The sequence below is a fragment of the Ctenopharyngodon idella genome, chromosome 14 (assembly GCF_019924925.1).
Source record: "Ctenopharyngodon idella isolate HZGC_01 chromosome 14, HZGC01, whole genome shotgun sequence".
Classification (NCBI taxonomy): domain Eukaryota; kingdom Metazoa; phylum Chordata; class Actinopteri; order Cypriniformes; family Xenocyprididae; genus Ctenopharyngodon; species Ctenopharyngodon idella.
This window is the reverse complement of record NC_067233.1, coordinates 23,194,479-23,209,204: the sequence shown is the minus strand read 5'-3', so window position 1 is coordinate 23,209,204 and position 14,726 is coordinate 23,194,479. Positions and strand designations below refer to the sequence as shown.

The 14,726-nt window shown below is 37.2% G+C and overlaps 1 protein-coding gene across 4 annotated transcripts; it reads left to right on the top strand.

The window, feature by feature from the left end:
- The first annotated feature begins 1,038 nt into the window (after positions 1-1,038).
- pmt (phosphoethanolamine methyltransferase) lies at positions 1,039-13,420 on the top strand. 4 transcript variants are annotated; one of them, XM_051860137.1, is made up of 12 exons: positions 1,039-1,282; positions 2,826-3,003; positions 4,240-4,395; positions 5,236-5,372; positions 5,753-5,910; positions 5,990-6,184; positions 7,872-7,961; positions 8,225-8,314; positions 10,630-10,752; positions 11,317-11,448; positions 12,809-12,925; positions 13,145-13,420. In XM_051860137.1, the coding sequence occupies exons 2-12, from the start codon at positions 2,843-2,845 to the stop codon at positions 13,253-13,255; spliced, it is 1,470 nt and encodes a 489-aa protein (XP_051716097.1). In that variant the 5' UTR covers positions 1,039-1,282; positions 2,826-2,842; the 3' UTR covers positions 13,256-13,420. The 4 variants fall into 4 exon arrangements, with proteins under 4 accessions (XP_051716097.1, XP_051716098.1, XP_051716096.1 ...); XM_051860138.1 differs by lacking the exon at positions 1,039-1,282 and adding an exon at positions 1,310-1,502; XM_051860136.1 differs by lacking the exon at positions 1,039-1,282 and adding an exon at positions 1,310-1,573 and having other exon boundaries at positions 2,788-3,003.
- Positions 13,421-14,726: the final 1,306 nt, after the last annotated feature.

Below are 14,726 nucleotides of genomic sequence, written 5' to 3'. Positions count from 1 at the left end.
CATAAAACTGAGTTCATTGAAATTATAAATTTGAGTTAATACAACGAAGATTCGATCTGTTTAATCAACAGAAACTCAAAATATTATGTTATCTGAACCACATTAATTATTTAAGTTGATTTGACAAAAGAAAAAATGTTATGATAACAAATCATGAAAATTATTTTTTACAGTGTAAGAACAAGACCAATCAAGCTGACAGGACCCTGACAAAAACACAGTAAAAACACTAATATTGTGAAATATATTATTACAATTTAAAAGAAGTTTTCTTTGTGAATATATTGTAAAATTAAATTTTGTTCCTGATCAAAGCTGAATTTTCAGCATCATTACTCCAGTCTTCAGTGTCACATGATCCTTCAGAAATCATTCTAATATGATGATTTGCTGCTCAAGTATTTTGTCATAAATGTCAGCTCAGGGCAAGTGGTCATATTTTCAGTAAAGTATGTTTTATATATTCTAATATTATAATAATAATATCTGCTACACAACAGCTAGACACATCTAGTGTTATATGGTATATGTTATATCTATGATACAACACCACTCATTTGATTTAATAAGGCTCTATTGTTGTTGTTTATTTATTTATTTGACCTTTTTTAAATGTAGCCAGTAATAAAACGTTAAAAATAAAACTATCCAGAGAAATGAATTCAGGCATATGAACCAGTTTCAAAAAGTTGTCCAAACTCATCCTTACTGGAGTAGCGTGACAAATATCCCTTATTCTCTAGTTTTCATCTGTAATCTCATGCATGACAATATCACCCTTTTCCGCTATATGGAATAAAAAAAAAGATTATTCCAACATTAAACAATGCAAAACAACACAATAACAACCATTTAAAGCCTACACACGTGAGCACAATAGAAAACAGCGCAATAAGGGATTGAATTAACAGATTAATTATCAAATTAACTGCTGGCTTCTTTCCACTCTTTAGCAGCTTTTGGCTGCAGCAAGCATGAGGCAATATTGCGCAAGGAGCGCGCATTCCTGTCCAGAGCGCGCATGGAAACGCGTCAGCACTTTTTCTAGCAGAAGCCGGTGCTCGTGTGTTGAGCTTTAATTATTGCGTTACGTTTTCCGCATGTTTTATAATTCTGCATCGCCATTAACTGGCCTGAGGAGGGAGATACCTGCATATTTCTCTCTTCTCCATCTCTCCAATCAGAAAGAGTAAGGATATGGTCTCATTCGGCTCTGACGCCTCCCTCTCCATACGTGCATGAGTGAACCCTCACTGAACGGCATATAACAGTCCGGACATAGGTAAGGCTGAGGTGGAGAATCCTGTTCCAAAATTGCGTATCATAAACCCTCCGGTTTTCATTAACATTATTATTCATGCGTAAAAGCGCAGGTCTCCGCCCCTCGTTCGCCCTATAGTGGTCAGCAGGGTTTATGAGTCCTGAGCCATACAGACTCGGACAGGACAGCGCGCACGAGCATTTAAAGGGACACGGAGACGCGCTGAACAGATTGTTCTGATGTAAAAGAGTTTGATTTATATCTGTATATAAGTGATTTCATTGTATTTTATTTCACTGATCATGGCCCAAGGTAAGACAAATACCCATGGAACTTTTTTCCAATGTCAATATTTTGTCTTTTACACATATATTGCCTGTATGAGATGATGAAATTAAACTTAGGTCTACCTGATGGGGCATTTTAAACATGATCTCATCTCTGTTTTTAGATATTTCTAAATTAATTAAATGAACACTCTAAAAAATGGGTTTGGACAAAAATGGACAAACCCAGCGGTTGGGTTAAATGTTTGACCAACCTGCCGGGCAGTTTTATTTAACTCAACTATTGTTTAAAAATGACCATATGGCTGGCTTAAAATGAACCCAAAATAGGTTGGAAATTAAAAATCAGACTCATAATTACTAGTGGCAACAATAATAATCAAAAGGTGAACATTTATTAATAAGCAATTTAATAAATGTTTATTGTTTAATTATTATTCATTAAACTTATTAATAAATGTTCATTTCCAACATATTTTGGGTTAATTTTAAGCAATAGTTGAGTTAAATAAAACTACCCAGCAGGTTGATCAAACTTTTAACCCAACCGCTGGGTTAAAACAACACAATCGCTGGGTTTGTCCATTTTCAACCCAACTTGGGTTGTTTTTAACCCAGCATTTTTGAATGCTTTGACCGTGACATCATTTTTGGAGTTTATTTATAATTGTATATACATTATGCACCCTACTAATATGAATATATTATGTATGAACTAATATGTACATTTTATAGGTACTAATATGCACCCTTTAGGGGTAAATAAGGTACAAAGGTGCATCTTTTGATCAGTGACAGCTTTTGTGCCTTTTTTCTTCTGAGAATGTAGGGATCTACCCATTTTTATGGCCAATAGTAATTTGCCAAAATGAAAATACCTTTATAGGTATAAATTTAATACTTTATTACACAACATTTACTCAGAATTGACGGCAACACTTTAGCATGGGGAACACATATTCACTATTAACTATGACTTTTTCCTCAATAAACTCAAAATTTACTGCTTATTAATAGTTAGTAAGGTAGTTGTTAAGTTTAGTATTGAGAATGTAGAATAAGGTCATGCAGAATAAGGCAATAATATGTGCTTATATTAATAAACAGCCAATATTCTAGTAATATGCAAGCTAATAAACAACTAGTTAAAAGACCCTAAAATAAAGTGTTACCGATTTCACCATAAATATGCATTGAAGATGTGCAGAATTACTAAAGTCAATGTTTGAAAATCTATAGAAACATCCTCAGCATCCCTACCTGGTTTGTCTCTGTAGAAAGTGAGAGGAACACGATGATGGAGTTCTGGAAGGAGCACTCCAAGCTGGCAACAGTGGAGGAGATGATGTTGGATTCGAATGCGCAGGAACTGACCCAACACGAGCTGCCAGAGATCCTCTCCCTGCTCCCTTGTCTGACTGGTTCTGATGTGCTGGAACTTGGTGCTGGAATTGGGTCAGTGATCACATTAGATTAGATCTCAGTGATTCCCATTAGACCGCTGATACCATACGAGCATGCTCAGGACATGTGTCATCCTAAAATTAAAAGCATGGGAAATGATGTTTTGCATGAACTTAGATGTTTGACTTGTTGTTTTTTTCTATAATACTCATTATTCTCAATGCAATGAATACCGTATACAACTTATAGAATATATCAAAGACATATCACATGATCCTTCAGAAATCATTCTAATATGCTGATTTGCTGCTCAAGAAACATTTATAATTATTATCAATGTTGAAAACAGTTGTGCTGCTTCATATTTTTGTAGAAACTGTGATACATTTCCATCAGGATTCTTTGATGAATAGAAGGTTCAGAAGAACAGTATTTACTTAAAATAGAAATCTTTTGTAACATTATAAATGTCTTTACAGTTTTTTTGATTTTGTTCTGTAATTCTCATTATTCTCAATGCAGTGGTTTTTCTCATGAAATTCAACAAAAGCTACAGTACAACAAAACAACCATGATGTATGAATACTTTATGGCTTATACTTTATATTTACAAGGTATCAAAGATGTATAAACAAACAAGATATCATTTTTATCATAATTTGTTCGCATAATTGCATAAATGCAGTGCTTTATGGTCATAAAAAAATGTAACGTTCCTAAAAAAGGCTTCATTTTCTTTTAATATTGAGATGTTTTTGACATATTTCATAATGTATTTAATTTTAAACCAAAATAGGCTCTTAAATTTCTGATTTCTTTATTTGAGGCCATATTGTCCCCTGTGTGGAATTATTTATATTTACATGTATTCATTTAATTTACAAATGAGGAAATTGAAAAGCAATTTGTCACAGAGCCACCAACATTCGTTGTATATACAAGTATACGCTGAAAAAAAATTGGTGTAAAAACAATTACTCAAAAATTACTAGTAAATTTCACAAACAAATTAACAGCAAGTAACACAGTGAATTAAAAGTGACATTTTGAGAATTTTTTTGAAAAACTGAAGTTTTCTTCTGTAAAAAAAAAAAATAATAATTTTTACAATATACAATTATATGCAGCAATAAAATTTTATGTGCCAGAATGATGGAAATCTGATGAAAATCGAATCAAATTTAAACTCTCAGGTCAGATCTTATGGTAATCTGTTTCTTGACCAGTACTGAGCTTTTAAGCTCGCATTATTTGCTCCATTGTTATCATGACCTTTGCTCTTTTCAGTCGGTACACACGTCACCTCATTGGCAAGGCCCATCACGTGACCGCTGTGGACTTCATGGAGAAGTTTGTGGAAAAGAACAGAGAGGAAAACAGTCACCTGGGCAATGCTGAGTTCATCCAAGCTGACGTCACAAAACTGGACTTTCCTAAACACAGGTAAGAGAAACGGAACAAATGGCCTTCAGCAAAACATGGAAGAAAAAAAAAGAAATATATATATATATATATATATATATATATATATATATATATGTATATAAGTATACATGTATATTTATATATAAATATATTTTTGTTAAATACATACATGCATGTGTTTGTATTTATATATATATATATATATATATATATATACAATAAATATACACAGTACACACACAAATATTACGTAAACAAACTTTTATTTTGGATGCGGTTAATCGCGATTAATCATTTGACAACATATATATATATATATATATACACACACTAGTATTAATTTTGTTAACGAAAACTATGACAACACTTAATTCTAATAGACAAGACAATGACGAAACGACAACATCATTAAACACTTACTGTGACTATATCAACATGCAATATTGTTGACGAAAATGTAGTTTAAAGAATTAAAACTTTCCGAAAATACCTCTATATTTTCTTTAATAAAAAAAAAGAAGAGAAAGCAGTTGACTAATCACAACAAACTGTATCATCTGACCAATCAGAGCAGAGCAGATCAATCACAATAGACTGGGTCATCTGACCAATCAGAGCATTCTCACTCTAAAAAGCATTGTTTAGACAAAAATGTAAAAATGCTCCTGAGGAGTCATCAAAATTTTAGTCCTTTTTCCTGGATGAGAACGACAGTAAATTGTAAATATGAATATATGAGCTAGCTACAGAAAAACATCCCATCTCATCTAATGTCATCCATCCATCACTTCATCTCTCTGTCTCTGTCTCTCTCTCTCTCTCACACACACACACACACACACACACTTTCTGTTTCAGTTTTGACCTGGTCTTCTCTAATTGGCTGTTGATGTATCTGAGTGATCAGGAGCTGAAGTCATTGGCTGAGAAGTTTCTCAGGTGGCTCCGCCCAGGCGGCTACCTGTTCTTCAGAGAGTCCTGCTTCCACCAATCAGGTTAGAGAAGCAATGTGATATTTCTTATTTTCACAAATTATATTGTAATCTTATTGTCTGATTGGTGAAAAAAATAATTTGATAAAAAAAAAATCTGAATAATGGGACAACTCTATATTCTATATACCTATAGTTACGCAAATAAACCATATTATTTATATAAACATTGATATAAACACTTTAGACACAGTTTATTATCACTACTGGAGACTGAAACAGGTTAAAATATGAGATGATTGTATCAACTGGTACCTGATTGTATGGTGAAAGTGTCTCTGTGACAGAATGCATTATAGGAATCACGCTTTATTGCTTTCATTATTGGTTTTAAGTTTAAGTTTTTCTACAGGTTTAAATGTTCGTCTTTTTGACCTCCACAGGTGACAGCAAGCGAGATTTTAACCCCACGCACTACAGAAGTCCTGCTCACTATAACCACCTGATGACGTCAGTGCTGCTGGATGATTCAGAGAAGACGGAAAAGAAATGCTACGGCTTTGACATGGTGCTCAGTAAAACAGTTCAGACCTATGTGAAGGTAAACCAGTCTGTCATCAAACTCTTATGAAGACATGAACTCTGTATTAAAAAATGAAATCAAAACTGTTTTGTTTTAGATGAAGAAGAACCAGAACCAGTTGTGCTGGCTCATGCAGAAAGCCTGTCGTGATGCGATAGAGCAGCATCAGGGAGGCTTTTCCACATTCCAGGCGTTCCTGGATAACCAGCAGTACACCCGAAGAGGAATCTTACGTTACGAGAAGATGTTCGGCTCTGGATACGTCAGCACAGGAGGACTCAGCACGACCAAGGTCAGGGGTGCAGAATACCCAAAGTCATACATCGTCAAAAGGGTCAAGTGATGTTAATTTAAATACATACATAAATGCTATATATTAATATTACAGTTCAGCAAGATGTCAGTATTGTGTAATGTATATTTTAGATACAATACTGCCAACAAAAATAGTTGCAAACGATGCCACTGCAGAGCCGTTGTAACACCGAGCTACATTTGTTAAATGATTCATTATCAACAAATTGTTTAATGAATGACTCAACGACATATTCATACAGAAAGTCCTGGGTCTGTTCATGAAGGAATGGGCATTTTTGAACTAATTAGTTGAACGAATCATGCAAATGACAGTCGCTTGTTTCGTTCCTAAATTAATCTTTGTTTTAAAAGACTTGGTTGAATGAATGATTCAATGACTACTTAAGGGTACGACTAGATGTACTAAAAACGAGAAAGTTTTTCCTTTGTGTTTTTCACATACAGATGACAACATTGTCAAAACAATCCCCAAAAATGACTAAAAATGCTGTATTCTGCTGCCAGGCCAGTAGATGGCGATGTCACTTTGTAAAGAAACACTATGCGCCTATAGACTGAACACGTACTACGCATGTGCATGACTTCATGGTTTTCCCAAATTCACATCTTTGTTGTTTACACAGAGACAATAACGGTATCTTTTTCAAAAACTTGCCCTTTGAAACCCATTTTCAAAAGTGTGTGTTTTCAGGCCTCCAAAAGGCTGTTGTCATGTAAATGAACGGCCAAAACGCATAAAAAGTTTTACATTTTTAGTTGAAAACAGTGTGGTGTAAACAGCCCCTCAGACAGCCCCTTAATTGTTTTGTTCCTAAACGATTGTGTTTTTTAACGAATTGCGGTTAAATGAATGATTCAAGGACTTGTTCGTTAAAAACAGCCACTTGTTTTGTTCCTGAATGAATCAGCGTTTTTAAATGAATCAGTAAAATAAATGATTCATGGACTCCTTCATATATGCAGCCACTTGTTTTCGTCTCTGAATGAATGAATAAGCATTTTGGAACAAATCGTTTGAATAAATCAATAATTGACTCACATACAATACGGCCACTTGCCGCCACCTACTGGAACAATTTTCAGAGGGAGTAACTGAAACGTTCATATCCACTCTAGATCAGTGATACCAACTGTTGCCTCATTTTTTCTTTGGACATCAAGTGGCGAACAGAGTACAGTAACTAAATGGTCTACCAGACTAAAGTGCAACAAAATGTCACTGCAATGCTTATTAACAATTTTAACACACAATTTAATATTTCTGTCATCTTGTATTGTTTTTTAACTTTTTTTGAGGATATTGTCCATGTTGGTATCTGTCTAATTTGACCAACTTCTAAGAAGTGACAGATGAATTTGTAAGAAAATACCGTAGATTTTGATTGGATGCATAGCCAATTAATGGGAAGCATTAATCTTCCTGTTTATATGTAATTACTCAGTTTATTTTGCTGTCCTACCTATGTACAATTATATGCTTAGTTGTGTTGTTTGCCTTTGCCGTTATTTGCATTTAGCATTGTGTGTTTTCCATGTGACTCATTATTCAGCAATGGAGAATTACTGTTCTCTGCATTCTCAGTGTTATCTCATCATTTAGTGAATAATTAATGGTTTGTTTTCTGTTGATCTCTTTGATATATTAATCTGTAACCCATCAGGAGTTTGTCGATATGCTGAACTTAACCGCAAAACAGAAGGTTCTAGATGTCGGCTGTGGGATTGGAGGTGGAGATTTCTACATGGCCAAGGTGAGCCAAAGGTTGACATATGATGGGTTTATGTGTTGCCACAGAACGTGTTTCACACTCTTTAAGTTCACTTTCCTCAGGACCTTTAAACTTTCTAGAGACGTCAATGTTATGAAACATAAATTCAGTTTAATCTCTATTTTAACAGGTGTTGGCTTACAGTCTAACTACTTCATCATTCATTGGTCATTCATGATCATTCACAGCTGTTTTTTCTGATTACAGTGACACAATTAATTACTGACTATATGTTTTAATGACAGACCTTTGGAGTGGAGGTTTTGGGGATGGACCTGTCCTCAAACATGGTGGAGATCGCCATGGAGAGAGCCGTCAAAGAGAAACTCCCATTAGTAAGTTGAGTTTTTTAGCAAATACATAGCAACACTTTGGCAACCACCCACAACACTCTAGCAGCCACATAGCTAAGGCAAAAAAAAAAAAAAAAATACTCAAAACAGCTTCTTAACTGCATAGCAACATCCTGGCAAACACCCACAACACCCTAACAACAATCTAGCAACACTCTGGCAAAAACCCAGATCACCTTAGCAACCTCTTACCAAATTATACACTACACAAAACAGCTCAGCAACTGCATAGCAACACTCTGGTAACCACATGGACACCCTAGTAACTGCATAGCAAAGGCAACAAACTACTCAGAACAGCTTCGCAACTGCACAACAACACCCTGGCAACCACCCACAACACCGTAGCAATCTTCTATAACAATCTAGCAACTGCATAGCAACACCCTGGAAACCACCCAGATCACCCTGACAACCACATAGCAAAGCACATCTACTCAGAGCAGCTCAGAAACCATATATCAACACTGTAGCAACCACCTATAAAAACGTAGCAACTGCATAGCAACACCCTGGCAACCACCCACAACACCCTAACAACAATCTAGCAACTGCACAGCAACACTCTGGCAACCACCCAGATCACCTTAGCAACCTCGTACCAAATCACACACTACTCAAAACAGCTCAGCAACTGCATAGCAACACTCTGGTAACCACATGTACACCCTAGTAACGTCATAGCAAAGGCAACAAACTACTCAGAACAGCTTCGCAACTGCATAGTAACACCCTGGAAACCACCCAGGTCACCCTGACAACCACATAGCAAAGCACATCTACTCAGAGCAGCTCAGAAACCATATATCAACACTGTAGCAACCACCTATAAAAACGTAGCAACTGCATAGCAACACCCTGGCAACCACCCACAACACCCTAACAACAATCTAGCAACTGCACAGCAACACTCTGGCAACCACCCAGATCACCTTAGCAACCTCGTACCAAATCACACACTACTCAAAACAGCTCAGCAACTGCATAGCAACACTCTGGTAACCACATGTACACCCTAGTAACGTCATAGCAAAGGCAACAAACTACTCAGAACAGCTTCGCAACTGCATAGCAACACTCTGGCAAAAACCCAGATCACCCTAACAACCACATAGCAAAGCACAACAACTCAGAACATCTCAGCAACCACATATCAACACTGTAGCAACCACCTATAACAACCTAGCAACTGCACTGCAACACCCTGGCAACCACCCAGAGCATCCTAGTAACTACATAGCAAAGCACAACTACTCAGAACATCTCAGCAACCACATATCAACACTGTAGCAACCACCTATAACAACCTAGCAACTGCACTGCAACACCCTGGCAACCACCCAGAGCATCCTAGTAACTACCTAGCAAATGCAACAAACTACTCAGAACAACTGCATAGTAACACCCTGGAAACCACCCATCACACCATAACAACCAGATATTACAACCTAGCAACCGCATAGCAACCACCCATAACACCATAGCAACCACTATAACAATCTAGCAACTGCAATAAAACACCCTGGAAATGACCCAGAAAGCCATAGCAACCACAGCAAGCACATCAAACTACTCAGTACAGCTTAGTAACTGAATAGCAGCACCTTGGCAACCAGCCACAATACTGTAGCAACCACCTATAACAACCTAGCAACTGCATAGCAACACCCTGGCAACCACCCATAATACCACAGCATCCACCTATAACAAAACAGAAACTACAAAGCAACGGCCATGGCAACCACCCAGAAAACTTTAGCAAGCCCACAGCAACATCACAACAAACTACTTATCAACAACCAAGCAACACCCTTGCATTACTATTCAACAATGTGACTGCATTGACACTATTGTATGAGAACTGAACTGAGCTGGACGATGACATCACTGTTTTCTCCAGAGCTGCTGTTTAGATAAATTAACTAAATTAATAACTAATGAATTTTACAACGGAACTGAATCAACACTGAACTTACTTAAGCTGGACAATGACACTATTTTCTTCCAGAGCTTCTGAACAGCCAAAACAATCTTTGTTGCATAATTGTATCACTGTAAAGCTGCTTTGAAACAATCTGTATTGTAAAAAGGACTATATAAATAAAGGTGACTTGACTTGACGTTATGGCAGCGAGATTTTCCACAGGAAATGTAAAAATCTGTTATTTAACCGTTTTTTTTTTATATACATTTTAAATATGTCTAGCTTTGAGAATAAACAGAGCTGCATTCTGGGACAGCTTTGGCTGTCGTTCTGCACTTCTTGATAGCAGATTAACTTTGTCTTTCCTCTGCAGGTGCAGTTTGAGGTGTCGGATGCCACAAAAAGAAGGTTTCCGGAAGAAGCATTTGATGTGGTTTACAGCAGAGACACGATTCTGCACATCAGGGACAAACTTGACCTCTTCAGAAAATTTTACGTGAGTGTTCACACAGGTAAACAGGTGCTTGTGTGCATGTTTTCATGCCTGTGAATTTATATGTAGTAGAAGTAGCATATATTTGTGTATGTGCATGCTTAAGGCTTGTGTGTGTTTGTATGAGGACATACAAATGATTATCTGTATGTGTAAATGTACTGTCAGTGGGTAGCAGGTGTGTGAGTGTGTGTGTGTGTGTGTTCCGGTGAATATGTGTGTTCAGTGTTTGTGGTTCTAACAGTTAACGTCACCTTGAGCTTGCTTTATTTTTCACTAAGAGGACTCAAATGAGATAACACATTACCTATGGCCTATAAAAACAAGCCTTTGTGTTTGTATTGATCTATAGTGGATAGTATCCAAATAGGCAAATGCAATGACATAGTATGCAAATAAAGCTGACTTGCAAAACAATTCTCAGTAAATAAGACTATAGGGCAAACTAAATGTGCATTGCCTGCCCTCTAATGGACAAATCATGTGTTGTCATAAGAGTACATGGTAACAGATTGTTTATTTTGAAGTGAACTATTGCTTTAACGTGTATATGCATGTGTTTTTCAGTCATGGCTGAAGCCAGGCGGTAAGCTGCTGATCAGTGATTATTGCTGTGGAGAGAAGCCCTGGTCTCCGGCGTTTCAGGATTACGTCAACCAGAGGGGATACATTCTCTACACACCTCAGAGATACGGACAGGTGGGACATGGGATACACGAGTACACCTAACAGACCTAATAAAATCATAGTGTACTATTAAAGCTTGAGAGCTTGGACTTAAAAGAAGCACTGGTGCCTTGTTAGGGCACCCGCCTCCCACACTGGAGATGCCGGTCCAATCCCGCTCGGAGCAAGTCGAGTAGGACCAGTTACATTTGGTGCCGTGACCCAGATGGGAGTGAGGTTTAGGGGGGTGAGTGTAATGGAGACAAGCTAGTAAGAGCTGTGCATGTAAATCTCACTCCTCTGATCTCAAGAGGCATGTTAGGAACTGCTGTCTTTAGCACCCTTGTTAGCGTGCCTGCCTCCCATGCCGGAGACGCCGGTTCGAATCCTGCTCAGAGCAATTACATTTGGTGCCGTGGCCCGGTTGGAAGTGAGGTTTAGGGGGGTGAGTTTAACAGAGGTAAGCTTGTAAGAGATTGTGTGTAAATCTCACTCCCTTGGCCTCAAGAGGCATGTTAGGGAACGCGGTCCTTAGTGTCCTTGTTAGTGCGTCTGCCTCCCATGCCGGAGACGCCGGTTTGAATCCCGCTCGAAGCGGTTACATTTGGTGCCGTGACCCGGATAGAAGTAAGGTTTAGGGGGGTGAGTGTAATGCAGGCAAGCTAGTAAGAGCTGCAGTCCATAGTGTCCTTGTTAGTGTGCCTGCCTCCCTGCTCAGAGCGGTTACATTTGGTGCAGTGACTCGGATAGGAGTGAAGTTTAGGGGGGTGAATGTAATGTAGGCAAGCTAGTAAGATCTGTGCGTATAAACCTCACTCCCCTGGCCTCAAGAGGCAAGTTAGAGACAACAGTCTTTAGCGTCCTTGTTAACATGCCCGGTTCCCATGCCGGAGACGGTGGTTCAAAAACCAGCTCGAGAGGTTACATTTGGTGCCGTGACCCGGATGGAAGTGGGGTTTAGGGGGGTGAGTGTAATGGAGGCAAGCTAGTAAGAGCTGTGCGTGTAAATCTCACTTCCCTGATCTCAAGAGGCATGTTATAGACTGCGGTCTTTAGAGTCCTTGTTAACGTGCCTGCCTCCCATGCCAGAGACGCCAGTTCGAATCCCGCTCGGAGCGGTTACATTTGGTGCCGTGACCCAGATGGGAGTGAGGTTTGGGGGGTGAGTGTAATGAAGGCAAGCTAGTAAGAGCTGTGCATGTAAACCTCAGCTGTGCATGTTAGCGCACCCGCCTCCCATGCAGGAGACCCCGGTTCAAATCCCACTCTGAGCGGGTTAAGTGGGACCGGTTATATGTACTGTACGTGCCAAGCAAGTTGGCACAGAAACAAAAAGCTTCTTTTATGCACCATGACCATGGTAATATTGAATGTGTCTGTGTTGGTTTTTCAGTTCCTGAGCGAGGTGGGATTCAGTAATGTTCGCGCAGAGGACAGGACAGACCAGTTTATTCAGGTCATAAAGTCTGAACTACAGAGAGCCGAGGAAATGAAAGAGGAGTTTATACAGGTAAACACACACACTTATGCTCATCCAACGTCTACTTTACATTTGCAACCTCACATTTGCATACACACTGTTGGAGGAATTTTATTTCCCCTTTTCCCCCCTTTTTTATTTACAGTCATTGAAAACGTGTTGAGCATTCATTAAAATTTGTTTGAATATTTTTGGAAATGCCGTGTACGCATGCTGATAGAGCTCTTGTAATCGCTGTCTCCTCCACAGGAGTTCTCTAAGGAAGACTATGATGCCATCATAAACGGATGGACAGAAAAACTGCAGCGCTGTGAGACAGGAGACCAACGCTGGGGGCTTTTCTATGCCACCAAAAAATGAGAGAGAGGAGCAATCTAACTAATGATCAAATCACCATTTTTCAAATTAAACTCACTGGTAATTCTGTGAATTATACAACAGTGTTGCAACATTTGAGTATTTTCAGAGCCGTAAGACCAACATACTTTAATGCAGCATAAGTGAATAAAATTCCACTTTACTCTTTTTCTTTGTTGTATTGAATTTATGTGCTTTTTATAAGTGTTTGATAAAATCCTCAAAATCCCATGTGCAGTGAAAGTCTATAAAGTGTACAGCTGTTCTAACACACAATGAGCTTTAGATCTTATTATGAGCTGCAGATAAACAGAAAAAAACAGAGAACGAACAAACAAGACACATCCATTTTTGTTTTTATAGCTAATATCTCCTTACAGAGAGAATCCTCTTTGTCTGTCATGTCAATGGCCATGTCATGGCCAATGTAATATATATATATATATATACAGTCAAACCAAAAATTATTCAGACATTTCTGATATATTTTTACTAGTGGGTGCAGGACACTATAGTTCATTTATGTAAGTGAGGATAGCAAAATAAAGTAAACTGTGACATATTATACCCAAAAATTCTTCATACAGTGGACTACCAGTGAAATTGATAAAAAAAAATTGGAACCAAAAATTATTCAGACACTTTGACCTGACCATGTTTTGCTTAAGTGTTATCTGATATAATTAAAAAAAATTTCTGACACAGTTTAAGAGATCTTCTCATATTTTATTACCATTTTTTTAAACTATAGTGAATAAACCGTATTAATGAATGAAATGTTCTTGCGGTCTCAAATATATACACACACACACACACACACACACGTATATATATTTACAAACTTTTATGATCGATTTGACAGCACTAATATTATTAAAATGTATTTCATACAGCTATAATATTAATACTAAATTATGGTAACACCTTATTTTAAGGTGATGTAATTACACATTACTACATGTACTTACTATATTAATAACATGCATAATTACAAGTAACTAACCCTAAACCAAACCTAACATAACTAAAGTATAATGTAGATAATTAATATTACTCAGTACTTATTTGAGTAAGTACAACTATGTCACCTTAAAATAAAGTGTAACCTAAATTAGATAGATAGATATCTGAAATAATAATATATAATAAATAAATATAATGATAAACAAAGCATTTAACTAAATACATATTTTATTTTATTTGTTTTATTTTTGTAATAACCGAACAGTGTTTTATCAGATTACCCAATGATGTAAGAAAATCAAATAAATTTTCAATAATAATATATATATATATATATATATATATATATATATATATACACACACACACACACACACACACACACACAGTCAAACCAAAATTTATTGAGACAGCTTGAACATTTCATTCATTAATACAGTTTATTCACTATAGTTTAAAAAATGGTAATAAAATATGACAAGATCTCAGAGTTAATCTGTGTCAGAAAAAA

Bases quoted from the DNA above. Each gene is read 5' to 3' on its own strand.
- pmt (XM_051860135.1), top strand. The intron at 3,004-4,239 runs GTCAGTGATCAC...TGCTCTTTTCAG, and splicing joins GAACTTGGTGCTGGAATTGG to TCGGTACACACGTCACCTCA. The intron at 5,373-5,752 runs GTTAGAGAAGCA...TGACCTCCACAG, and splicing joins GTCCTGCTTCCACCAATCAG to GTGACAGCAAGCGAGATTTT.